The 27,539-nt window shown below is 37.5% G+C and overlaps 1 protein-coding gene across 4 annotated transcripts in view; it reads right to left on the bottom strand.

The window, feature by feature from the left end:
• The window catches only part of KLF12 (KLF transcription factor 12), a 582,818-nt gene that overhangs the window by 11,841 nt on the left and 543,438 nt on the right, over positions 1–27,539 (bottom strand). For all 4 annotated transcript variants that reach the window (XM_069066794.1, XM_069066796.1, XM_069066793.1 and 1 more), the window contains one exon: positions 19,524–19,681. In XM_069066794.1, the coding sequence (XP_068922895.1) occupies positions 19,524–19,681 (158 nt within the window). The remainder of the gene's footprint in view (positions 1–19,523; positions 19,682–27,539) is intronic.

Genomic DNA, 27,539 nt, shown 5'->3' on the forward strand with positions numbered 1-27,539 from the left:
CACACACACACACACACACACACACACACACACACACACACACACACACACACACACCCCAACCCCTAAAGAGATCTGGCCAGAGGACTTGAGTCATAGGTTGGGAATTCCCAGAGTTGATAACAACAGGAATAGGTCACATTTACATATGACTTCATAACTGACAAATCACTTTCCATACAACAGCTCTGTAAGGCCAGTGGTAAGTCAGATTTTGGGGCTCTGTTCCCAAGACATACAATATTTGGATAGCTCAAGAATACTTCAGAACAACAAAAGGCCAAGCTGATTTACAAGGAAACTCCCAGTCTGGAAAAAGCAACGAGATTCAGGAAAAGAGGAGTCCCCCTTGTTCAGGCCTCAGATTAAAATGGACCTTTTGGGAACTGTGTTTGCGTAGTTGTTTTTTTCCCTCCCCTGGAATGCCCCTAGTGGAGGGGGAAAAAAAACCCTTGATACAACAGTGATATTTAGATACAATCCATGAATTAGGACAAGCCTTGAGAAACTTTCTTAATCAGGGTCAAGTCCCACAAGCGATTGTGTGATTTGGAAGAAGTAATCTGACCTCCTGCTTCAGGGAACTTGCAAGGAGAGTAAAATATGCAAAAGCTTTGTCAGGAAACAGATCTGCTTTCCAGAGTCCAAGTGAGCTCCCAGGGGAAGGGGACAAAAGCTGACCCAGGTGAGTTGTTTGCCTGCTTGTCATTCAGAGTGTAAGCACTGTCCCCATCCAACCCCAGGCTTGTTTTGTTCTCCTCCTTTTGACTTCTAGTATCGAGAATTTTAAACATTAATAACAAAATGTCTGACAGCTGACATGCCATATTGGCATTATGCTGCACAAATATGGGAATGAAGGGATTCTTCCTTTTCCACACTCTTGGCTGAAACATCTAAACATCATGTATCAGATACACACACTACGCTTAATGAGACCACTGGATTAAACAGAAAACCAAACTTGCTCATATCACTCAGTAAGCAGCTAGGTGATGCAGTGGACTTAGAATCAGGAAGACTTCTTTGAACTCTTCATGAATTCAAATCTGGCCTCAGACACTTATTAGCTGTGTGGCCCTGGTCAAGTCACTTAACCCCGTTTGTCTCCGTTTCCTCTTCTGTAAAATGAACTGGAGAAGGAAATGGCAAACCACTCCAGTATCTTTGCCAAGAAAAACCTGAATGGGGTCATGAAGAGTTAGACGTGACTGAAACAACTGAACAACAGCAACACCATCACCATCCTCAACAACAACAATAATAACTACCTCATCTAGAAAAAGTCATTTTGCTACCAATGAAGAGTGCAAATTTGTTGAAACTGGAGGCGTTAGATCATCAGTTATGGAATGGATGAATAGAGAGCACTGATGGACTGCTGACAAAAGAATTTCATACACAAAGTAAAATTCGGCTATAATTGTGTGATGACCCCCCACAGAGGGTACAGGTTAATTGGAAGAAAACATCATCAAGTTCTAACAGTCACCCTATGTCGTCAGTGCTGATGCCAAAACAGAATGCCACAGACCAGACGTGGCCAAGCTAATGATCATTCAGCAACTGAGTAATTAGTGGACCAACCACATAACAGAAATTTCTATAACAGTTCAAGGTTTTCAAAGCACGATCTATATATTATCTTATTTGGTCTTTAGAGCAATATCATGAAGTTGGTACCGTAAATGTCATTACCCCAATTTTACAGATGAGGCAATTGAGTGACTTGTCCAAGGTCATACAATTAATGTCAGATGTGGCAGCATCCAAACCCATCTGGGGTTTGTGACTCCAAGTTTAACATTCTATCTACTATGCCACTCTGACTTTCAACATGACTATAGCTGTCAGTACTAAGCTCTACACCTCTTAGTGGGAGGCGCTACAGTTGGGTCACACCCATTCGTGGGTTATCTTGTCCTAGATACCATCCCCTCCCAGCTCCTCCAGCATTTGCCCCCATGGGTTATTTATTCCTTAGCTCTTATCTCTAGTCTCCCAACTTTCGTCTAACATGCTCAGTTCTCTCCTACATCACCTTCACTAGATGATCCCTATCCCCTCAAGCTACTGTCTTATATTTACTCGGCTTTTCAATGCCAAACTCCTAGTCAGAGTTGTTTAAACTTGTTGGCTCTGCTTCCTCACCACCCACTCACTTCTCAACCCCTTGGAATCTGGCTTTTACTCCATCACTCTACTGAAAAACTGCTCTCTCCAAGGTTACCGAAGATCTCTTAACTATTTAACCCAAGGACTGGCTTTTTCTTTCATCACATCCCTCAGTGGCTGTTAACAAGCAGTCCCCATCTCTTGATTATTCTTCCTTCCCTTGGCTTCCAGAACACTGTTTTCTCTTATTTCTCCTACTCTGCCTGACTGTTCCTTATCAACTTTGCTGGATAAAAATTATCCATCCAGTAAGTGTGAATATTCCCTAAGACTGCCTTGCTTAGAGTTCCTTTTACTTTTCTCTCTTTACTTTTTTAGTGATCTCAATCAAACAACAAGCAGTTATTAAGCCCTTAGTATGTGCCAGGCATTGAAGATACAAAGACAAAAATCAAACAGTTCCTGGCCTCAAGGAGTTTATATTCTAGCAGGATTTTCTGTATATTAGTACGTACATGGTACTGTGAGGAAGGACATGATTAAGTAGAGGGTTGTGAAATGGCTACTTGAGCAAAGTTCGGAAGAAAGTAAGGGAATTATCAGAGATAATGGGGAGTGGGGAGGCAGTGAGTTCCAGGAACGATGGACAGCTAATACAAAAGCACAGAGAGAGGAGATGGGAGTGTTGTCTGTATGGAACAGAAGAGCGTCCAACTTGGCAAGCTGTGGAATATAGGAAGGGGAATAATAATAAATGAGGTTGGAAACTTCTGTTAACTTCTCTTTTCCTTCTGTCCATCTATATAAGCCCCTTTTGATCCTTATTGCCGTTATCCATCATCTACTGGCTTCCCCACTTGTTTCAAGGAGTTGGGTTGAAAAAGATCTTCAAGTTTCAGCTCATCTAACTTCTATCCACATCATGAATACCATCTCTTAACATGCCTGTCAAGTCTTCACCCAGCCTCCACAGAAATACCTTTAATGATAGGAAACTTGATTCCCCTAAGGTATCTCATGCTATTATTAGCTAGGTTTTAATAGTTACAAACTTCTTCCTTATTCTGAACCAAAATCTGCTGATCTGTAACTTTCAACTACTGACCTTAGTTCTGCCATCTAAGGCTAAAGAGAACAAGTCTAAACTGTCTTCCATGACACAGACCTTCATGTAATTAAAGACAGAACATTTCTTCTTCAGGCAACAAATCCCCATTTCCTTCAATTGATAATTCACATATTACCTCTTCATTTTAGTTCTGCTCCTTTGAAAATACTCCAGCTTGTCAACATCCCTTCTAATATACGCAGCAGATATAAGATTGTGGGGAGAGATCTGGGTTCAAATCTTGCCTCTGGGGACAACTCATTTAACCTTTCGGTGGTCCCAGAAAACTCTCGAACACTATAAAAAAGAGCCAAGTGGCGCAATGGAAAGAACAATAGTCCCGCAGTCAGAAAGACATGCGTTAAAATTTGACCTCAGATGCTTACTAGACCTAGACCCTGGACATCTGCCTCCATTTCTTCAACTATAAAGTGGGGATAGTAACAGCACCCACCTCCCAGGGTTGTTGTAATGAGGTAATATTTGTAAAGCTCTTACTCAGCACGGTGTCTGGCACAGAGTATTTATTTAATAAATATTTATTTACTCCCTCCTTGTGAGTTATCTGACCTATACCGGGAGAGAAAGTTTCTTCGATAAAATAACAGTTTCACGAAAACAATGCAGAATTCGCTTTTTTGCCTACTACTGATATCAGAGTGGTCGACCATTCATATTTTGTCTTTCATTCCAATAGATTAGCCAAGTTTCTTCTTAACCTTCCACTTCTTCTTCCTCCTACCCCCAGCTCGTCCTGAGCTTACACAGCTGATTTTCTGGTACAGAAGTTCCATGTCCATCATGAAGAAACATCCTGCAATCTTCTTATTTATTTATTTTTAAAGCAATTGGGGTTAAGTAATTTGCTCAAGGTTACATGGTCAGGTATTTCTGGGTGTGGTGCTAAGTATCTGAGCCCGGATTTGATCCCAGGTCATCCTGACTCTGGGGCCGGTGCTGTTACTCACTGTGCTACCTGGCCGCCCCGCAATCTTCTATAATTGTTAATAGAGAGGTAGGTCACTGAGGTGGGTAGATTGAAATACAGTAGGTTTCTTAATCAGGCTTCCTATAGTGTAGTGTTTCTCACAACATGTTGTGAGGAAAACACCCCATATTTTATATATATTCAAATGAATCTTACATCGTTTGATAACAGGCATTAAAATAATTTTGGAGGATTTTACTACAAGTCAGGAAGCATTTATTAAGCACTTACAGTGTTTCTAGACACTGTGCTAAATTCTGGGAATACACAGGCAAGTAGAAAGACAATCCCTGCCTTCACAGAGTTTACATTCCAATAGAGATAGACAACATATAAAAGGGAGCTAAAGGGGAGTGCTGGGGTAAAGTATGGTGAAGAAATTCAGAGAATCAGGAGTGGAGCCAGGAGAGGAGGGAAGGGTTGAGCGTGGCTGATCTGGGCATCCTTCTTAAAAATGGAGGTACTAGGGGTGGCTACTAGGTGGCGCGGTGAATAGAGCACCAGCCGTGGAGTCAGGAGGACCTGAGTTCAAACCCAGCCTAAGACACTTAACACTTACTAGCCGTGTGACCTTGGGCAAGTCACTTAATCCCAACTGCCCTGCTTTCCCCCATCAAAAAAAAAAAGTTGTAAGTACTAGGACAACTCAGACAATCAGAGGGGAGGACATGGTACTTCCAGTGTGTGAAGCCCTTCCTGGGGCGAGTGTGGAGCAGTCTGGAGCTCAATCTGGAAAGGAACAAGGATTCTGCCAAAAGTCTGCTTATACAGAAGGCTTCCACCGCTGTGACAGAGTTTAAGAACCGCTGCCATAGGGCAATGACACCTCAGGGGCTACAACTGTCCAAGGGACACAGTTTTCTCATTTCCTCCTCATCCAGTTATTCCCCACAAGGTTTGCTTGTGGGATTCTCCTGGCTCCTTTTCTGCATCTCTCTCCTTTACCCTCAGGATTCCAGAGACCTTACATAGCACTCCAATGATTCCAGTCCAGCACAACCTCCAGCAGGCCTGTCAAAGACAGTGATGAAGGATTCAAGTATTGGTTTTGTGATAGACCATTTATGTCCACTGCTGAAGGTGCAACCTTGCTCAGGTCAGATTCTCACCACCATGCTGGATTCAGGGTGAACCAGCAATGATTTCTGGGTTTCAAATGGTGCTTTAATACTTCAAGGATGGCAGGTCTCACTGAATTACTTAGTAATTTGTATATAAGAGTAGTAGTCAAAAATGCTCCCGAAACAAAATAAAGCAAAACCCCAAAGATGCTTGAAGTGATTAAAATTCACTCTTTACTCCCTTCTTTACAGAGGTGGATGCTGTGGGTTAGGGACACTGCATACACAGTTTGACTCAGGAAATAAACTGGTTAGTTGTGCTTAAATGGATTTTTTTCTTTTTTCTTTCTCTTTTTGGCTATTAGGAGTGATTCACTGGGCAGGGAAGGTGTAAGTAATATCTTCAGAAATGAAGGTGATGTAAAAACAAAAGATATTAATAAAGCTTATTATTAGTAGAGATGGTAACAAATAGAACCAGTAAGATATCTAGGATTTGCTTAGGGCTTACTTCTTCAGAGGTAGGAGATACTTCCAGGAGGAAGAATCAAAAAGTGGGTACTTAGAAGGACTGGGAGGACTGGGCAGTGTCAGTGTAAGTTTTAAAGGAAACGTAGCAGTGTGATGTCGCAGTCAAATGCCATTTGGGGCTGCATTAGGAGGAGCAGAATTTCCAGGAATCTGGAGGTGATAGTCTCCACTGTACTCTGCCCTCATCAGACCTCATCTGCAGTACTGTGGTCAGTTCTGGGCACTACATTTTAAGAAGGATGTTGATAAGCTGGAGGGTGTCCAGCACCAGACAAAAAGGATGGTGAAGAGATTTGAGTCCATGACATAATGAGAATTGCCTGTCAGAAGAAGGCATATTTAGCCTCAAGGAAAGTAGATTGAGTGGGAATATGATCCTTGTGGCCAAGTATTTTAAAGGCATTCATACAGGGATCAGACTTATTCTGTCCATACCCAGAAAGCATTAAACCAGACCAAAAAAATGGAGGTTGAAAAGAAGCTTGATGTTAGGTGAAACTTCTTAATCATTAGCACAGTACAAAAGTGGGAAAACCTTCCATGAGAGATGGTGGGAAAGAGTGGATAGAATGCTAAGCCTGGAGTCAAAAAGACCTGGACTGAAACACCACTTCAGACCCTTACAAGCTGTGTGACCCTGGGCAAGTCATTTAACCGCTCTGTGCTTATTTTCTGACCTGTAAAAATGAAAGAGTTGACCTTGATAACTTCAAAGCTTCCTTTCAGTTCTAAGTCTATGACCTCAGGATCCTTGGAGTTCTTCATGCAGAAGTTAGATCACTTGTTGGGCATGTTAGAGTAAGGATTCTTTCTGCAGTTGAACTATATGGCCACTGAGGTTCCTTCCAACTTTCAAATTTTTTGGCTCTGTGATTCCATATAGTTAACTAAAAATGGAAGATGCTTATTGTTCATGTTATGACATACAGCTATAGGATCATAAAGTTAGTCCAGGAGTTCATGTAACTTGGACAAGCACTGCAGATGGACAGTAAATTGGGCTTGGAACTGATTAGGAGGAAGACACCAAGCTGGATGGCATTAGGGAAATTATATTCCATAGTGCTTTCAACAAAATCAACTTTCTTGGTACTAGGAAAGTTCATCATCTCAAGACAATCCAAACTGTAAATGGCTCAAAGGAAAAGGAAGAGACACTGGGTAGGTACATGTTACCAATAAATGACTTGTATTGTGGAAATTCTAAAATCAAGGACATGAAACTGTAGTAGGCTAGCCAAATAACAAAAGTGAGGGATAAGGGGTGGATAGACCTAATTTTTTTAATAATATCCATTAAACATGAAAAGAATCAGAGGAAGGTCTCTACTGTGTAGGGTGAATCTTCTATGGAAGTTTTATGGGAAAATATGGCTAAGAATTACAATTGACTATAGGATATAAACAGATTATAATCTATACCAGTGGAGGTATGTATTTTCATGAATGAGACCCACGGATCTACTGAATTAAGTTAAAATAAGGTGAGACCATGATTTTCAGTTCTACCTGGAATAGGAGGTGACGTATTTTCCTTGATGGAAGTTGTGTTTTCTTATGACCTAATAAAATCCTGCCTACGGTTCCAAACCACTAGTAGGCAACATAGCTTTTAAAACAGTCAATTCTTGGACAAAGAAGTTTTTTTTTTAATGTGTTAGCTGATGCAATTTATTTTATGCTTTCTAGTGTCAGGTTAAAATTTGTGCATGTGACCTGAAGCAACTTAATCACAAGGGGTACAATATTATAAATAAATAAATTGAAGGCAATAATTTTAATTTATCTCATGAGGTTAATGTCAACAAAAACTAATAATATAGCTTGTATGAGATAAAGAGCCATAACTAAAGATGATCAGCAAAGAGATATAATGAAGAACAGACATTATTCCAACCAAAAAAGAAAAAGCACGTCAAAAAACTGTAGCCCAAATTTAATTTAACCAAGTCAGTGGTAGGTGGATTTTCCATGAATTTTTTTTCCTATGGAAAGAGCTGGCTGGACAGTAAAAGTGGTCAGATGCCTCATCAGGGACTGTTTCTAATGTCTGCAGCTGTTATGTGTTGGGCTTAACAATGGAGATATTAAACACCATTTCCAGTCAGTTTTGAAGGGGGAGTTGTAGACTACCTCCCCAGTGCATTTAAAATAGCTTTTAAATGCGGCATTTAAAAAAAAAGTACAGCTTCTTTTTAGGAAATCTGCACACTACAAACAAAAACCAGAATATCTCTCCCTTCCTGCTACCCCATCCACCCCCATCTACACACACACACACAGCTACAGATGCACACATTTGTCAAATCCCGTTTTACATGTGATATATTAAAAAATAATTTAAAATTATGCCACTATCTGAAGATTATCTATCATTTTCCTGTTTATGAAAATACTTTAATATATGGTGAATGATAAAGTAAGCTTCCCTATCAGTATCTCTAGGGGCATCCAGTTTTAAAGGCAAGAAATAAATTAAGCCACTACTCAATCTTTTAAGAATAGCCCCCAAACACAGTGGATAGGGGGAAAATGGGGAGAAAATTTGTAACTCAAAATCTGGTGGAAATGAATGATGTAAATCAGAAGTTAATAAAGCATTTGGAAAAAAAAATAATTGCCCCTAAAGCATGAATTGTGTAATTTTTTTAAAAAGGATTTTAGGGTCTGAAGATGGGACTGAAATATAAATAGTATTTCCAATTATAGCTACGTTTGGGGTCTTGGGGTTTTTTCTTTTGGCTGGGGGAGGTTGTTTTGAATTGTAATTTCACCGATGTATAAAACTCTTGGTGGGGAAACTTCCTCCACCAATATAGTTCAATTCAATACAGTAAGTTTTTACTAGACTGCCAGGAAGTCTGCTCAATGTATAACACAGTTTTGGAGAGAGGCCTAAGGCCTCTGAGATATTAAATGACTCACTTCTCAATGATTGAATGGTTAGTTCGTCTCGAATAAAGGCCAGTCTTCTATCTCCTAGGTCATGGTTACTCTCTACAATTAAGTTAGCCGTTTTTGAAGTGAGAATTTTCCTATCCTGTGTCTAAGTATTTTTTTTTAAAATGCTGCACAATTTAATAAAAGCAGTCAAGATTTTATTTTATTCTTTAGTAAGCCTACAACATCTTACTAGGAAAATGTGTTTTCAAAATGCAACAGCAACAATCTTAACATTTCTGAATTTAAAATTCCTTTAAGGATTTATAGGAAAAAGCACTAAAAAAGAGAACTATTTTTCAGAAGATCTAGACTTTTTTTTCTTTGGTATTCTACAGTTAGGGTTCATACTACTGTATCTGAGTGTGCATATATACATACGTATCATTTAAATGCAATTCCAATAAACCATGCCCTGGGAAAATGATAAGTGAAGTCAGGTTTTTACTTAAAATAGTTAATAAACAAACAGATTTATCACCAGAGTGACTGTCTTTCAATCTTGGTTAAAGAAAAGGATTAAGAGCCAGTAAATGTACTTCTATGACATTTACCGAGCAGAAGGTATAATAAAGTCTAAAGAAAACACCAGGTATTGAATGGATTTCCAAAATCCAGCAAGCAAAAATAACTTTCAGGTGCCTCCAATTTCAGCATCTGAAATGCTGAAAGGCAAATTTGTACAGAGCCTAATGACAGGTGCCCTTTCATATTAAAATAATGTATGGAACAATACACAGAAGAGGAATGTGAAGTTGGAGAAAAGCTTGTGCTAAACAAAACACTTGCTTTCTCACCAGACCTCTTTTTATTGTGTTCTCAAGCAAATGAAAAGGAGCGCCTTTGGCAACAGGAAATACAGGCATTTTCTTGGGTTCAGAAGGACATTTCTGAAATGCACAGTTGTCCCTGTTTAACTTTCATAAAGTTACAGAGCCCTGGACACTGACAAATGAGCTTCATTACACTGGAGGTTTGAGGTATTTGCTGTGACAATCTATTTCACCTGAGTAATGGCATCTGCATATGAGGAAAAACCTGTATGGAGATTTTTATCTGGTCTCCTACTTTCTGTTATAATAACAAGATTTTTTTTTCTGTTTTTGTGCCACAGAAGCATAAAAAGGTAGAAAGTTAATAATGGATTCCTTATTATAATTTTCAGGAGACCAAAAGCCAATTCTGACTGACCATGTCAACAGAGTGTTACTGAATTGACCTTTCTGATCCAGCTTAATAGCACATTCCTTCAAATGATGAGGTAATTTGGTCAAATAAACAATTTGACAGGTTTTTTTTTTAGTAGGAAATATAGACATGGTCTAAATATCCATTATAATTTCCTCTTTTCCTCCTTGCTTTCTTTTTCTTTCTTTCTCTGTCTTCTTTTCTTTCTCTTTCTTTCTTTCTTTCTTTCTTTCTTTCTTTCTTTCTTTCTTTCTTTCTTTCTTTCTTTCTTTCTTTCTTTCTTTCTTTCTCTTTCCTCTTTTCTTTCTTTTTTTCTTCCTTCATTCCTTCCTCCATACACTTTAGTAGGTAGCATCACTGTCTTTTTTTTTTTTTTTAAAGCAATCGGGGTTAAGTAACTTGCTCAAGGTTACACGACCAGTTATTATTTCTGGGTGTGGTGCTGAGTATCTGAGCTCGGATTTGATCCCCAGGTCATCCCTACACTGGAGCTGGTGCTCTTACTCGCTGAGCCATCTGGCTGCCCCTTGCAGCATCACTGTCTTAATACGCCAGGATATCTGGTTAAATTACTTTTGGTCTTAAAATAGCTTGACCTCAATATTTCTCTTTTACACATATCTTCACATCTACAACAATACAATCAGTAAGAATGGTGAGTACTCGTCCCATTGAGATGTATTCCATTTTGAAGACTGGCTAACCAAAGATCCAGAGTTATTGAACTGGAGAATGTTAGATTAGAAAGAGGCCCTAGAGCTCATCTTCTAGAACAACTCCATCACTTTACATATAAGTGAATTGAGGCTCAGAGACACTAAGTGGCCTGCCTAAAGAAGATAACTGATTTCATACGGAAATTAGGTTTAAAGAAAAAAAAGTATGATGTTCAAGACACAGTATTGAGACTCTCATTTTTTCCAGTTTTCTATTTGAAAGTACTGTGACATTAGCAATGTTTCTGTTGAAAATCAACCAAAAAAGTAACATTTCCATTTTATGAGGTGGAAAAAAGACATGCACTTCTGTTCTAACCTTTCTATAACTCTGTAATTGTAATAGATTGTTTTCTTTTAAATGTTACCATGGGAGATTTTATTTAAAGTTGGTGCTATTTAAACTTCTCATCTGAAAACAAATATTTCATTTTGAACTTATTTGCTTTTTTCCAAGTAAATTTTAAAAATGATTCAATTTTTTTGTTGCTTAAATGAATATGAATTATCAAGGGATTTAAAAATAAAACACATGATAACTCTCCTTTAGTTCAGAGTTATAAAGACTTGTGGCTGACATTTTTTATATGATCTACAGTGCTCTAAGTTGTAAAAGCATCTTCATTTTATCTGTATGCACAAGAAAGATTATAATATCTTTGTTCAAACACAGAAAGACCCTTCACTACATTTCACGATTCATGAAATATAGCGATATATTTACATCAATAACTTAGAATTGGTTTTCTAACAGTCTTAGGTTTAAGTAATACTAGTGCTCAGAGAATAAAAGGGCACAAAGGTTAAAGATACTGCTACCTTGTTTCTATCCCCCTTAAGACCATGGATTTTTGAGTTTTATAGCAAAAATAAAGCCACAAGCAAACAAAGGAAAGGCTGTTCATGATATCACATGAAAGCACTTTTTAAAAACCTTTTCACTGTCATGGAAGATTTATGGACTGACACAAAAGCTCTCTAAACTAAATTTAGTTATTCATTTATTTGACTCGGGTAATAATTACTCTGCTCTTTTACAAGATTGTCTTCTTCCATGTGGTAGCGAAATATTTGAAGGAAAAAAAATCAAACATGATTAAAAAAAAAAGACAAGTACACACTTAAGCTCTCTGAAAAGTGTTTGTATAAACTATCCTGTCACCTCTACTAAGATAATTTTATATTAAATCTCTTTCTAAAGTCATAAGTTAATAATAAGAGATGTCAGGAATTGCTAAAAAGTGCTCCCTTCCATACCACGGTGATGATACTGCTCTGACGATGAAGAAGTCCTGTTCTATGGATTGTTAGTTTCCAATACAGTAAAATTAATCAAGTAATTTGAAGCACCTGGGCAAAAGGATAGCCTGAATTCTTGTAGTCTGTATGACAGAATCCTTATAGGTATATACAGCCCTTCATCTTATACTACCTGTCATAATCAAAATGATGCTAATCAAGTGCTAAATGGCAGAAATTCTAAGAAAAATCTCTTTTTTGTTTTTGCTTTTTTTTGGAGGGCAATTGGGGTTAAGTGACTTGCCCAAGGTCACATGGCTAGTTTTTGTGTTAAGTGACTGATGCTGCATTTGAACTCAGGTCCTCCTGACTCCAGGGCTAGTGCTCTATTCACTGCACCACCTAGCTGCCCCCTAAAACCTTTTTTTTTTTTTTTTGCTTTTTGGAGGGCAATTGGGGTTAAGTAACTTGCCCAAGGTTACACGGCTAGTTTTTTTGTGTGGGTGTTAAGTGTTTGAGGTCGGAATCAAATTCAGGTCCTCTTGACTCTGTGGCTGGCGCTTTACTCATTGTGCCACCTAGCTGCCCCTCCTTCTCCCCGCCAAAAACCTTTCTTTTTTTTTTTTAAGCAATTGAGGTTAAGTAACTTGCTCAAGGTTACACGGCCAGGTGTTTCTGGGTGGATGCTAAGTGTCTGAGCCCGGGATTTGATCCCCAGGTCATCCTGACACTGGAGCCGGTGCTCTTACTCACTGTGCTACCTGGCTGCCCCAAAACCTTTCTTAATAAATCGATCAACATGATGAGTAATAACACTTGATTTGTTTAAATATAAAATATAAATAAATGCTTAAAAATAGTTTGTTGTCTTAAGCATTTGAATTTTCTCTCTGGAATTTTTCTAATGCTATCGGTTTACAGTTTGGTTTGCTAAGGAAAGGCAAATTTCAGTTGTCTGAATGAGCAGCTATACTAAATTGACAGATTCTGACTTAGTGGGACTTTAAAAATCAATGCTGGTTGAATATAGTCATGACAGGTTCATTCTAAATCATCCAAACTCTTGCCCAGAGCACCTTGCTATTAATGGCGCACAGTTGTTGAGATTGTTGGCCAGGGTTTAAGGGTGTAGTCAGTGACTGTGAGACATACCTTTTTCCCTGCACAATGTAAATTAGCCCTCATAGAAATCAAATGCATGACCCTGGTACTGTGCTCTATTTACTGAAATGGCCCAGATGTGAGCTCTGATAGAGAGATACAAACTGAGTCCATCTAACTATGGACACACATGAAATGATGAGACCTCTCTTAGGTGGAAGTCAAGTTTTTAGTCAAACTTTATCCATCTGCAACACAGCTAGGAACACAGAAATGATCAAAAATGGCTTCTGAGTGACTCCACTCTCACAAATTATGATTTGACTACAGGGGAGAGAGAAGAGGCACCTTAAGCTCTCACTTGGAGAACAATCTAGAATAATGAAGAGTGACAAAAAAGGAATTGAAACAGAAGAACTATGAAAAGCAGATGGAAAAGCCTATAGGTGGCTAAAAATTTGAAAGGCATGATATTCTTAAAAAAAAAAAACCTTTAAAAAAACTCATAGCATATTGGGAGAAATTATTATAGACCTTGAAATCATTTTGTATTAGACTATTTTAGTCATATGGTGATCTTGATTCATCAACAGTTAAAATTATGTTCAGTGCTCTCTCTGCTTAAGAAAGCAGGGTAGTACATAGTACATTTCAATCAATCCATCAACAAGCATTTTATTAATATGCAAGGCACTGTGCTAGGTTCTAGGAATACAAAGAAAAGGGCAAAAACCTCTCCTGATGTCCCAGAGATTATGTTTTATCTGGGAGAGATTTACTTATATAGGTATATAAAAGAAAAAAAGGAGATTATCAATATATATCTAACTATAGAGAGAGAAGGGGAGAAAATTTTGGGTTAAGAAAGTAGCAGCTAGGGGGATCAGAAAAGTTCTCATGTAGGAGGTGAACTCACATCTTGAAAGAGTGGGGGCAGCTAGGTGGCGTAGTGAATAGAGCACTGGCCCTGGAATCAGGAGGACATGAATTCAAATCCGGCCTCAGACATCTGACACGCTTACTAGCTTACTTACCTTGGGTAAGTCACTTAACCCCAATTGCCTTGCCTTCCCCCCTACAAAAAACCAAAACAAAAAAAAAAAAAAAGAGAGAGAGAGAAGAGTGATTCTGAGAAATACACTCGAGGAAGCAGTGTGTTCTAGGTCTCGAGGACAGCTGGTATAAAGACCTGAAGGTAGGAAGTAAAGTGTCATCTATGAGGAACAATCAGAAAACCAGACTGGCTAGAATACAGAATGCACGAAGAGAAGTAGAACATGTATTAAGGCCAGAAAAGTAAGCTGAGGTCAAGTTGTAAAGGGCTTTAAATGCCAAAGTAGGAAGTTTATATTTGGTTTAGAGAGTAAAAGGGAAAGAAAAAGAATTATTTAAAAGATACATTTATTTAATTATTAAATATTTACATTATTAATATATAAATTATTAAATAATTAGAAATTATTCTAAAAATACAATTAAAAAAAGAGTTATCTGATAAATCCCTGTGTAAGCAGCTCAGCTCATGTCACCTATCGCACTTTATGACTGCAAAGCTTTTCTTTACATTCACCATTATGATGTACGTAGTACAAGTATTATTACCCCCATTTTACAGATAAAAGAACTAAGGTTCAGAGATACATAGTTTGTGTATGGTTTTAAAGCTAGTTTCTGAGTCAAGACTCAAAACCAGAGCTTCCGAATCCTTGACTTTCAAAATCACTTTCTTTTCAAATACACCACATTGTGCTTTCGGGGTCAGTTCACTGTTGACAATATCAGCTAGATGTGGCCTAGTAGTCTACAGTTTTGAAAGGATAATCATTTCAAAAATCTACAGGTGTGCAGTTTTCAGTTAAGGAAATCTTACAAAAATCAGACTGTACTGGTTAAACTATCCTAAAGAAGTACAAATATTAATTTATCATAGATTCTTAATAAGACTGTGATGGCAGTATGATTTTAATATCTTTGAAGACGTGATATTTTCATATTTCCCAATCGCTATTTTCTATTTTATTTCTTGCTTTTTACTTACTCATCCTTAAGCTGCAATGATCTCCTACAACTCAAAATGTGTTTCATGCAATACCATTTTGACCACTAGAGGGCCCTGCTTCACCGTTTTTCTAACCTCATCCTTGAGTTTCTTGAATCTCTTGTTCTTGTACACCATCTAGTGGGATTAGGAGCTATTGAAGGCTGAATGTGATTTCTTTGGAAAGGTATTACAACAAGTAATGATGGTGGCACACCTTCTTACCAATAAAACAGAGCACTCCTAGAATTAAAATCTCAAGCAATCCATAGTTCAATCTCTTAGGTTTCCATAGGTTAAAAGCTGGAAAACTGGTAACATACACTGAAAACAGGAAAGGGTTTAAACATTCTAATATATATATATTTTCGTTTTCAAAAGGTGAAATATGCACAAATCAGACTAGAAAATAATGTTAATGTACCAGCTACAGAAAATACACGTATTTCCTACTATATACAGACATCAGGGACAGTTAAAGGAGTTAAAGAAATGACCAAATCTTAATATTAATAGCTATACCCTATGTCTATGAAACATGATTTATTGTTTTTAAATATAAAAGAACTGCAATCTTTAACTTTTTTTGTTAATTCAAAACTCCTCAGCCAAAATCTATTTTAAAAAAGCTTCCTTTTCACATTTCTACCAACATGTTTGATTCAACATACATCTGAAAGCCTGCCCAAATAAACAGGAGACTGATGAAGTACTGATAATATACAATGAGAACAAGTGCTGAAATGTTGAACTGTCTGAAAAATGTGACTTTAAAAAAAGAAAGCCTCCTATTAAAAGATGCTCACCTCACGTAGCATGCATGACTTTCATAATTCATTTTAACAGAATCTGAAATTAGGCCACTGACCTAAGAAGATATTTAATAAATTTAATATAAACTAGCACTTATACCAATAAATAGCCAATGATGTCATAACATCTAGAAAATTTGAACTCATGGACTTTACAAAGTTAGTTTTAGTTTTATAGAACTGAAACTGAATGACTGCTATGCCCTGAAACTTTGTACTTGATCCTAGGGAGCTCTCATGGGTTGCCTATGGGCAAGTCATATTAAACTAATTTCATTTCCATTCTTTATTAATCATTGGAATATAATCATCCAATCTTTATAATCATTCTAATCATTGGATTCTTTATAATCACTGGAGATCAGAAGAATGTACATTACTGATTATGTATTCAATATATATTCATTTAAGGAAGGAAAAAAGGAAGAAATGATATAGCATACCTTGATTTCAGCGAAGTATTTTACAGTCTTGTATCTTTTCACAAAAAAAGATATATCAGTGTATAATGATATAGTTAGGTAAATCTGTAACTGATTGAAATACTCTACCTGAAATGTATTTTGGGGGATAGTGGGCTGTATGTTAAATTAGAGACCTGTGTTTAAGTTCTATCTCTGACAAGATCAATTATGTGAGCGCTGTATTTTTATTTTGGTTGGACTATGATTTACTGGTATATGGAATTCTAGATGACGAAACTCTCTCTCCACCAATGTAGATAAGTAATTGTTTCACACCTCAGAGTCTTACAATGTTGTTAGAGTTCCTTGAGAAGATAAGTGAATTCCCCAGGGTCATACAGCAGCAGTATGTGAATTGAGGCTTCCTTCTCTGAGGACCAGTACCTGAAGTGCTACTCTTACAATACCTCAAAATCTTTCCATTAAATTTCTTTAACTCTCAGTTTTCTCAATTGGAAATCAAGCAGTGGAAATTATATGTTGGGAGTGAAGTTTTATGGCTGGAATGGAGCCTCTTAACTTGCATCTGTCAGGTTCAGAGACACTAAGATATGGGGAAGATGCTGAGTGTATGATTCCTGAAGTAAGTAAAATAAAGTTCAGGGCTTTTTGTCCTAGGTGAAAATAAGTTATTGGAGTCACTGTCACTGCTGACTGGGAGGAGGGTGGATTCTATTATTTTCTACAATGTAAAGAAAATGCATCCTACAAATTACTATATGGGAGTGGAGTAGTGGGTGGTGACCAGAGACATGCCCAGTGGGAGGAGAAAGAAAGTGGACCATGCTAGTAATATCCACATGCCAAGAATGAGACCTGAGGAAGGAATGAGTACCCTTCCCGTTCTTTTTCAATTTTAACCTAATAAGCTGCAAAGCCTGACTACAGAGACTAAGTACAAAACAAAATGGAGAAAAGAATGTAATATACAAGCATGTAAGCATCTATAAGGATGCATTTTGCATTTTTGTTCTTGTAGCCTTCAGGCCTAGCACAACGCCAGACATACAGTAGGTGCTTAATAAAAGTTTGTAAACTGATTAGAGATAATATTTATACCATGTTTTCAGATTGATTTCTAATGGTTCCATCTTTTGCCCTCTACTTTCAAGACAAATTGGCCTATTTGCTTTTTCTTACATATGACATTTCAGCTCCGAACTTTCTGTATAATCTGTCCCTTATTCTCAGCATATGCACCGTCTTCATTTATTCCTCACAGAATACCTAGCTTCCTTCAAAGCTGAGTTCACCTGCCACCTTCTACACAAGGGCTTTCCTGATGGTTGCAAAATTACTTTGCAAATATGTTACATTTAATTATCTGTATAGATTTTATTTCCCCTCAAGTAGTTAAGCTTGTTGGGGACAGGGAGATCTCATTTTTATTTTTCTATCTCCAGAACCTGGGTTAATACCTGGCACATAGTAATTATTAATAGGTCCTTGTTGAATTATATAAATACTATCTACTAAGGGTAGCAAATTAGATACTGTATCTGAAACATTTTCTATTACAGCATCGAACATATCTGAGACATTATTATTGTTACTGAAGTCAATCCTAAAGTAGCTATCTACTAGTAGCTCGCTGCTGAGGTTGGCCCTTGACATTTTCCTAAATAACATTTTTGTTAACAGTCTGGATGAAGATACGGAAGGCATGATGGTCAAATCTGCCGTTGTGGATAAGTAATATCCTGGGTGAAAAATGACTTTCAAAGCAACTTCTATAAGTCAGATTCATAGACCCAAACCACTACAGACCTCAACAAAACCTTTCACAATGAGTAGAAGTGAATTAATTATTTTCTTTTCTCATGCACTGGTCAATTTGGTATTAAGCTCTGTACAGAGTGTACATATGGGGGGAAAATAAAATATAGAAACTGTTCTCTGTAGAAAGTATGAACTCACTTGTGAAACTTGTCCTTGCTACATAGAGCACTTCTTTTAAGAGCTATACATTTCTCCGTCTGCCTGCCCAGGGACATTTATGTAAGCTGACACGATCACTTTTAGCTTATAAAAGATTCTGGGGGATGGGTAAGGAATACAACATGTTTGTTTTCCCTCAGTGTTATATACCTTGTACATAGGGTACAATAAATAGCATTTGAAGATATGTTTGATCTATTCAGAGTCTAGGAGAATAAACAAAGAGGAAACTGCTATCTCTTGGCTCCAAAGTCAGTGATTGGGATTTAACTAATAAAAAATGTTATAACATAATCTCTTCATTACTATATGCCTAGATTCACAATTAGACCTTTAGTGGATCATAGACTTAGAATGAGAAGTCATATTAGAAGTCATTTAGTACAATCTCTGCTTTTTGAAAAGGAAAGAACTGGGGCCCTAAAAGGTTAAGTGACTTGGCCAAGGTGACAGAGACTGTATAGGCAGAGCTAAGATTCAAATTTGGGGCCATTAACTCAAATCCAACACTCTTTTTATTGCATCATGTAAATGCAAAATGAAAATGCACACAGGTATGGTGGGGAAGTATAAAGTGAAGGAGAGACATTAGCAGTCAATCTAAAAGGGACTAAGTAAAAACAAAAGTAAGGGCCAAAGGACCTAAGACATAAAAGAGCAAGGAAAAAAAAAAGTGAGGAAAAGGAAACAATGTCAGTAAAAGTGAATTCTGGAAAAATATGAAGAAAAATTGTAGAAGTCTCTGTGACTGCTGTCAATTCACTGTACTTGTAATGTATCATTTTCTTAGGCTATGAAATGAGGTTACTTATCCCTGTCTATCTGTTTGGCAGAGCTGTTGTGAGGGTCTCATGTGAAGGTACATTTAAGCCAGTAATAATGAGGTCATTTTTTTTTTAATGCTGGGAGGAGAGAAAAGGGTTGTTCAATGGGGAAGATGCTTAAGGATAATTTATTTTCAATATATGTTGATTAGTGCTGATATAATCCTGATAAATTTCATAATAATTAATTGGCAAAAAAAGAAATTCTGGTCATTTCTTGAGTTAGCTCTAAATGCTTTTAAGAAATGCTTCATTAGTTCTCCAATTCTGCCTAAAAATGGAAGCATTTTCTCAACACAGAGAAGGAATGACTAAAATAGATTTAACTGCATCATTAGTGTGAGTATATTGTATCATCACTGCACATAAACTTTCAAATGTCAGATTTCTGCCATGCCCATCCTCATTTGTGCTAATTCCAAAAACAAATTCGTGTGTATGACTTCCATTAGGTTCTGACCTGTATGCGTCCTCCGATGGGCCTTCAAGTGAGAACTCTTCGTATATACTTTGTTGCATCCCTCAAAATCACATCTGTGGATACGCCGTTTCCTGGAGTCTGGAGACTCAGACCGTCTCTGGCGTCTTGTGCTCTCAATACTGAAGGGTGAAATTGAACTGGAAGACAGAAATGAGGTAGTGAAGAATTGTGAAAAATCGTCACAACGTTCTAACACTGTGAGAGCCTAAGCTCATCATCTGTGAGGGTGGTGATACAGACTAGAGGTCTGAGTTCTTTTAATTTCCGAGATCAGTTTGATGCCACGGTCTTCCATTCTTCTTCTTAAAAAATAGGTCATAAGACCTACTTTTAAAATAGGAACTCTCCAAAGGAAAGAATCATACACTAAACATATTGATCCACTATCATTAGAAAGGTGGGACAGTGTGGGGAAAAGCACACTGACTCAGGAGCCCAACTCTGATGTTTCTTTACCTATGTGATCTTGGTGAAGTTATGTAACTTCCTCAGGCCTCAGGTTCCCTATCTAAAAAAGCTGGATTTGATGGCATCAGTCCCTTCCAATTTTAGAGCTATGACCCAGTATGTCCCAATATCTACTGAATCCTCTATAATCAGATGTATAACATGCAGCCTACAACAAACCAAGGGGAGCCTGAACCAAATTAGGATGTATTGGGGAAATGCTTAATGAAATAAATAAGAATGCAACTTAACATGGATAATACCACGTTTTACAAATAAGTCAATAGATGTTTGGCAGGGATCGTTATGTATGGATGAGTGACCCCTGTTTCTATTTGGGATTGATTACCACTGCTCTATATTAATACAGTCTAGTAGGTAGCAGAGTAAACTGGATAACTATTAATTATGATGATGAAAAAACTCTGTGGCTATTTGATTTACACATTTGTTCTTTTGATCATTTTAACATGTTTCCAGAAAACTTTATAGCTTTAGACATGCTGGAGAAGAAGAAGAAGGGCTGCATATAGATATGTAGATAGCACAGAGACGTAAAATACATGTGATGAGTCAAGTCAACAAGCTTTGACTAAGAGTTTGTTCGCTACGTGCTAAGTGCACCAGGACAAAAAGAAATGCAAGAACAATCCCCGCGCCCGAGGAGCTCACATTCTAACTGCCAGGTGACACGCAAACATACAAGGTCTGAGTGGGGCAAACTGGGGGTCAATGGGGATGGAGGCACAGAAAATGCATGAAAAAGTTTACATGTAAATGCAAACTTCAAAGCAAGTTAGGTCAGTCTGTAGGAAACTCCCTTGGGACATTAATACTGTGACTCATGACAAGCTATTTCTATTATGAAAAAAAAAGAGCCCAAACAAACCAAACTACTTGACATTTAACTTTTCAAGTTAGTGGTCAGGAGGGCAGCACATTTTGTTTAAAGATTAGCTGTACTATCTTCTGGGGGGAAAACAGCTAAAACTATGAAATACCAGCCTGAATTGAAGACTTTAATTTTAATGCATCAGCAGAAAAACAGGATTAGGTTGTAATGCCAGATAATTGATTAACACTTACTCTTCCAAATTCTAGGTTGATCTGATTGAGATATAAATGTGGAAGATGCACATGCATGCTCTCTCTCTCTCTCTCTCTCTCTCTCTCTCTCTCTCTCTCTCTCTCTCTCTCTCTCTCTCTCTCTTTCTCTCTCTCTCTCTCCCTCCTCTCCCCGCCCCCATCTCTCCTTGTATGATTGTATCTTTAAAGGGTTGAAAACAGAAACAGAACTGACATCCAATAAATTCAGCCTACTAGACTGTAGGGAAAACTGACAGAATACTTGGAGTGGGGAAGAAATATTTGACCTATGATTTAGGAGCACCTACGTAGTTGTTTCAAAAAGAAGGGTGATGAAAATTCAGCATTTATCTTGAGGATTTGGGAGTGGTATTTTATCTTCTGTTCAAACTGTGGTTAGTCAAACTTTGTTCTTAAGGGCTCTCTCAGTAATATCACATTATATACAATGTCACACTCAATATATACGCCACCAACTAAGATTTTAATGCTCCTGTTTTTCTTTAGGAAATAAAAAGAAAGCAGTAGCCAATTTTTGTATTAGAAGGAAGTAAAGCGGGGGAAAAAATCACTTATTTAACTTGTCACGATCAGTTCATGTCAATACTTTCCCTGTAAAAATGAAGGGACCATGGCATGGCCAACCCATTAATTTTAACTTGGGCGTCAAACAACACAGATTGCTACACAACTGATGGAGCTACTGATAATGGGCATCTATTATGAGATCTGAACAGACAGTGCAATTTGCCTGTTCCATCTAGTCTTGCTTCAGGCTTTCCTGATGACACATTTCAGCACTGGGATGTAAATCAGTCAGTCAATAAACATTTATAAAGTGCATCCTCTGTACCAGGCACTACCTGCCTGGAATACAAAAGAAGGCAAAAGACAGTTCCTACTTTCAAGTAGCTTACAGTCTAACAGGGGAGACAACATGTAAATAACTATGTACAAACAAGTTATCTATTTATCTTTGTGTATGTAATACACACACATACATGAAATAACAGAGGGAAGTTACTAGAATTAATGAGTAATTATACAGGTAATACATAAATGAATTCAAACCAAAGAGCCAGAGATTTACAGTTGAGTTGGAATGGACATCTTGTCTAATCTTTTCATTTTACAGATTAAAAATGAATGCCAAAAAAAACAAAACAAACCCCAAACAAGAGTTTGTGTAAGGACACACGGGTAATAGCGGAAGGGCTAAGTTTCAAACTTAAGTCTTCTGGGTATGAATCCAGCTGTCTTTCCACTGTGCCACAATGTGCTATGTGATGAAGACACAAAACCAGGAAATTCATCTTTAAGGAACTCACCTAGGGTGACATACAACTTGGATACAAGTAAGTAAATATGAATGACTATACAGTCATTCCAAGAAGGAGAGAGTGCTGGCTGGTGGGACAAGACAGTCTCAAGTAGGAAGAGACACCTGAAGTGTGCTTTGGAGGAAGACAGAGAGTTTAGGAGGTGGAGGTAAAGAAGGAATGCATTCCAGACTTGTACAAACTGATATCTTCAAGTTTTCCTTGTCATTTCTATACTACAGTATAATGTCATTCATTCATTTACTCCTTTAACAATCACTTATTATGCATCTAATATAACAGAAATGAATTCATTATTTTTGTCTTCAGCCATAAAAAAAAAAAGTATTGCCCATATGCTCTGGTGCTAAAAAGAAAATGAAAGTTATTATTTTGTCTCAGTTTTGCCGCCTTAAAAACAGAGGAAATTATATTATCTTGCTTGTTTCTTCAATGTTGATTATGTGACTACTGAGTTATTTTGTATGATGCGTTGAGGTCCTCAGGTGATAAAATTATAATTAAAATGGAAATAACTTTTTTTCAAATATGTATTTCAGTCATAAAATTTTAGTTATTGTCCAAAACAAAAGAAAAATCCCCCACAAAAAAAAAATTACTAAACTCTATTGCTACCTCAAAAATTTCCCCAAACAGGGGGCGGCTAGGTGGCACAGTGAGTAAAGTGCCTGCCCTGGAGTCGGGAGGACCCAAGTTTGGTTCTGGCCTCAGACACTTAACACCCACACAAAAAAACTAGCCGTGTAACCTTGGGCAAGTTACTTAACCCCAATTGCCCTCCAAAAGGCCAAAAAAAAAAAAGAAGAAAGAAAGAGACCCTGGCCTTGGGGCAGCCAGGTAGCACAGCGAGTAAGAGCACATGCCCCAGTGTTGGGATGGCCTGGGGATCAAATCCGGGCTCAGACACTTAGCACCCACCCAGAAACACCTGGCTGTGTAACCTTGAGCAAGTTACTTAACCCCAATTGCTTTAAAAAAAAATTTTCCCCCAATTCTGGCTATGTTTAGTTAATGTTAAGCTCCAAAATGATCTGCAAAGCAATTCTATACATTACTACATCGCTTATATCACATTCACACACACACACACACACACACACACACACACAACGAGTATGAATTACTAGGAATCAAGATATTTCTTGCTGAAGTCCATTTTTGATAGCTATCTTCCATTGTATTTGTGTAAACTGAGAAAAACTGGAAAAAAAAAAAGGAAAACCAAAACCAGATAACAAGAATATAGCTCTCATGAGACTAACGGAATGGTCTAATAGCCACACAGTTCAACCACTTAACTATGTGGCAGGAATGAATACAATTCCCTGTAGTAAGAGGATGGCTTGAAGATTATTTCACTAATAGTTTTCTATCTACATAATGTTAGAGGAAGACCAAAGGAATAGATGAGCTTCAATTTATTTCAACTGTTTTTTTTTTTAAATATGGAAGACTCATGAAAATCCATTCAAATGGGTCTGTGATCTCACTAGCATATATACTAATGAGATCACAACCCTAAAATTATCTACAACCTACCTATGTGACTCCTATATAAATGACTCCCTTAAAATATGAAATAGATTTTCATTAAACATATACAGTTCACCTTTGGCTGAACAAGTCCAGCATTTACTCAGTGCCTACTATATGCTTTCCAAATCCCAATTTAAAATGTGAGAAAAATCCTATTGAGAAATCCTTGGGGTTTGTTTATTTTTCCTGCCTCTCACAGATACATTTCCTATCCCTGCAGGAAGAGACAGGCAGTGATATCAAGAGAATATTAGACTAGGTTGGAACAGAAAGGATGCCAAGAGGCAATCCCTATTCCCAATAATGTAACTATCTATACTCAGCCTTGGTTTCCTTGGCTCAGTTCTATATTTCGGCATATGTCAGGAATATACAAGGGTAACCCCAAGTACCAAAGCCATGGTTTCAGTCACAGTTTTGCTAATGATTCTCTGTGCATAGCATGTACACCATTCAAGTGCTTCTGCTTAATTTTATCATTTGATCAAGATCACACAAGGGAGAGAAGCAGGATTTGAACTCATAGCTTTTCTGTGCTATTTGTACTGCATCAATTCCAAACAGAAGAATTTGTATTTGTATTTTGTCCTAGAAGAAAGAGGGGCTTTTTGAGCAAAGCAATGATATGGTCAGAATTGCTCAGGAATATCAATTTGTTAGCCATGTGGAAAAGGAAAAGAGACTAAAAACCAGGAGACCATTTAGGAGCCTATTATTGAAGAAAGATAATGAGGGCCTGACATAAATAAGCAAAAACTTCCTTAATTCAGTTAATGCCATTACCATTCTTTCCAATCGCCCAAGTTTACCACCTAGGAGCTATAGTATTGAGGGCATTAGCAGCATGTGCCCACTACTAACATCTGACAAATCAGCATAAAAACTTTTGACCCTCTATTTGCACCAGAGAAGTCTATATTTTTCTTTTTTCTTTTATGTGGTATTTAAAGTACCTTGCTATAAAATTTGGGTTATTATATGATACTATACATATATTTTATACATTTCTGTGTTTCTAAACTTTTTCTGTGTTGCCTGTTGGCCTTCACATGTTGTCTTCTGCAAAACTCCTCCCAAATTTCCATTTAATTTCTTATGCCAACCTGTGATAGATCAAAACCTCAACGGGGAAAGTCACGATGTGGAAGGGATAACTGTATTTACTAACCCTTCTCCATGCAAAAGTCACTATATTCTGTCTAATCTACTTCCACAACATTTCTCCCATCTGTCCCCTTTTCTCCACTCATACAACTACTGCAATTTGGGTGTTATCAACTTCCTGACTGTATTACTGTGAGAGCTTCTGAAATTATTATTTTTCTATTATGTTAATAACCAATTATTCAATTAGGATTAAGGCTTTTCCCCTTTATTTCTTCATTTGGGGACCAGATGCTGTAAGCCAGTCAGCCAGTCTCTGAAGGACACTGTTGACAGATGAGACTGCTCAACAATAACCAGGAGACCTTACTTCTCTTTCCAAAGCAAACAGAATCTAATCTTGCTGAATCCTAGACCTAAAGCACTAAGCCCATGGCCTTGTACCCCTCCCCTCCACTGGGCTTTAGGGTAACCCAGATTAATGAAGAAGAAAACCAAGGCAAGTGGTTTGGGTATAGATGGATTGGTTTATCCAGAGTGCTGCAAGTAGCTTAGTTTCATGATCAAGTCAAGTTCTCAGCATGAGGGTCTGAGGGCTTTCAGCCCATCTCCTTAATTGAAAATCTACCCCCTTATTAACTGTTCACCAATCAAGGTTGATTTTTCACTTGTCAGGGGCACCCACTTTTCTAAAAGTATATTAAGGTAGTCAGTATCTCTATTAGCTGTCTTTGGTTATCCAGAAAAACCACTGGCTATCAATTTATTATCAGTTAGCCCAGGCCTAAACAACCTGTGACTTGCCAAAGAATTTTGGACAGCCCACAAAAAATGTAGAGGATACCCTCTGGATACATTATATGCCTGAAATCCTTTGGTGTGCCCCCTGCAGGTTGTACAGGCCTCACCTAGCTTAATTAATAAATTGATTATTAATTACCCAGAAACTGTCTCTCAAGCTTTTCATTCATCTCACTTCCTAATTGACCTCTTTCCCTTCAGCCTCTCTCCTTCCAGGAGAATGTAAGGTACTTGAGAAGAGGGACCTTTTCATTTTGACTTTTGTATTCTCAGCATCTTGATCAGTACCTGGTAGGTACATAGCAGGTAAATGTTTGTTGAATTGAATGGAATTAAAATATATGAATTATTCCTTTAGAATTCAGAAGAATTTGATGTTAATCTGGAAGCAGTATTTGTAATCTCAAAGTCTTCATAACACTGTAAAAATGACTAATATGGAACTGTTTTATGTGACTGCATGTGTATAATCTATACCTGACTTACCATCTCAAGGAGAGAGAGACAGAATTTGGAACTCAAAAAAAACCTTAATTGGGGAAAAAATAACATATATTAAATTTTGGGGAAAAAACACTCTGTAAGAGGTCAATGAGTTCCGATATGCATTAGTGTCCCTTAAGAACAAGGATTGTCTTGCTGTTTCTCCATGAATCTCCAGGGCTTTGCACTACTTTAGGAACAAGAGTAAGCATTTAACAAATGCTTTTTCATTCATTCATTCATTTATTCATTCATTCATTCAGGGGCATTCTTAGAAATAAGTTGAGCAATGCAAAAGAAGAGCCCTCTTCCTGGAACGACAGGCATTTGTAAATTCTAAAAGTACAATAACTGTGGGTCCACTCCCTTATAAAGGAGGTTGCGCTATTTATGAATGAATGCCTGAGGGAGGCTCATAAGCACTGAGTTGTAATAATCAGATTTAGAAAGGACAAATGAGTGAATCATGACTTCAGTTGCACAAAAGTCCCAATTGGACAGAAGAGTTATATTAGAATTAAACCCAGAGAGGCTGGGAAAGTCACATCCAGGAGCTGAGCCGTTTAAGGAGAAATGTATGACAATGCTCCCATGAAAGAAATTAGGGTTAACAGTAATCAGCTGCTAACAAAAGATCATTTGTCATGTGGAGGAGAGTGACCTCAATGTGATGGGATGCCCTTCACTGAAATTGGAATTTTTATAGGAGGAGAAAAAGTCAAGGCATTATTTTGATATTGGAGAGCAGAGAGAGACATCCCCCAAACTAAGAGCAGGAGCTGGAGAGCAAGAGAATCAAGGGGTCTGACATTTTCTCCATTATTAGTAAATCACAGATGCCTATATCTCAAGGAGCCTGTACTTTCAGTGGTAGTAGGGTTGTGCTTCAGGTCAAGACAATTGGGACTGAAGACAAAGCTATTTAACATGGGTATTTTTCATTTCACACAAATAATAGAACTGAAGAATAACAACAGCTTCTGTCATAACTCTTCTTTGTATAAAACAATTAGCTGCACATTAAAATTTTTTAGATGTGACATATAGGAGTAAGATAATTTTTCTCTTTCCTAGAGAAAGATAAAATAAATTTTCCTGGAACATAATAAGAACTTAAAACTACTGCCTAGTTAACCACTTTGTATTTATTCTGCATAGATGTATTTACACACTTGTCTTTCCCATGAAAACAGGAGCT

Source organism: Petaurus breviceps, unplaced genomic scaffold (assembly GCF_028583685.1).
Source record: "Petaurus breviceps papuanus isolate PSGF00001 unplaced genomic scaffold, PetGlider_PUasm1.0 90730, whole genome shotgun sequence".
Lineage (NCBI taxonomy): Eukaryota > Metazoa > Chordata > Mammalia > Diprotodontia > Petauridae > Petaurus > Petaurus breviceps.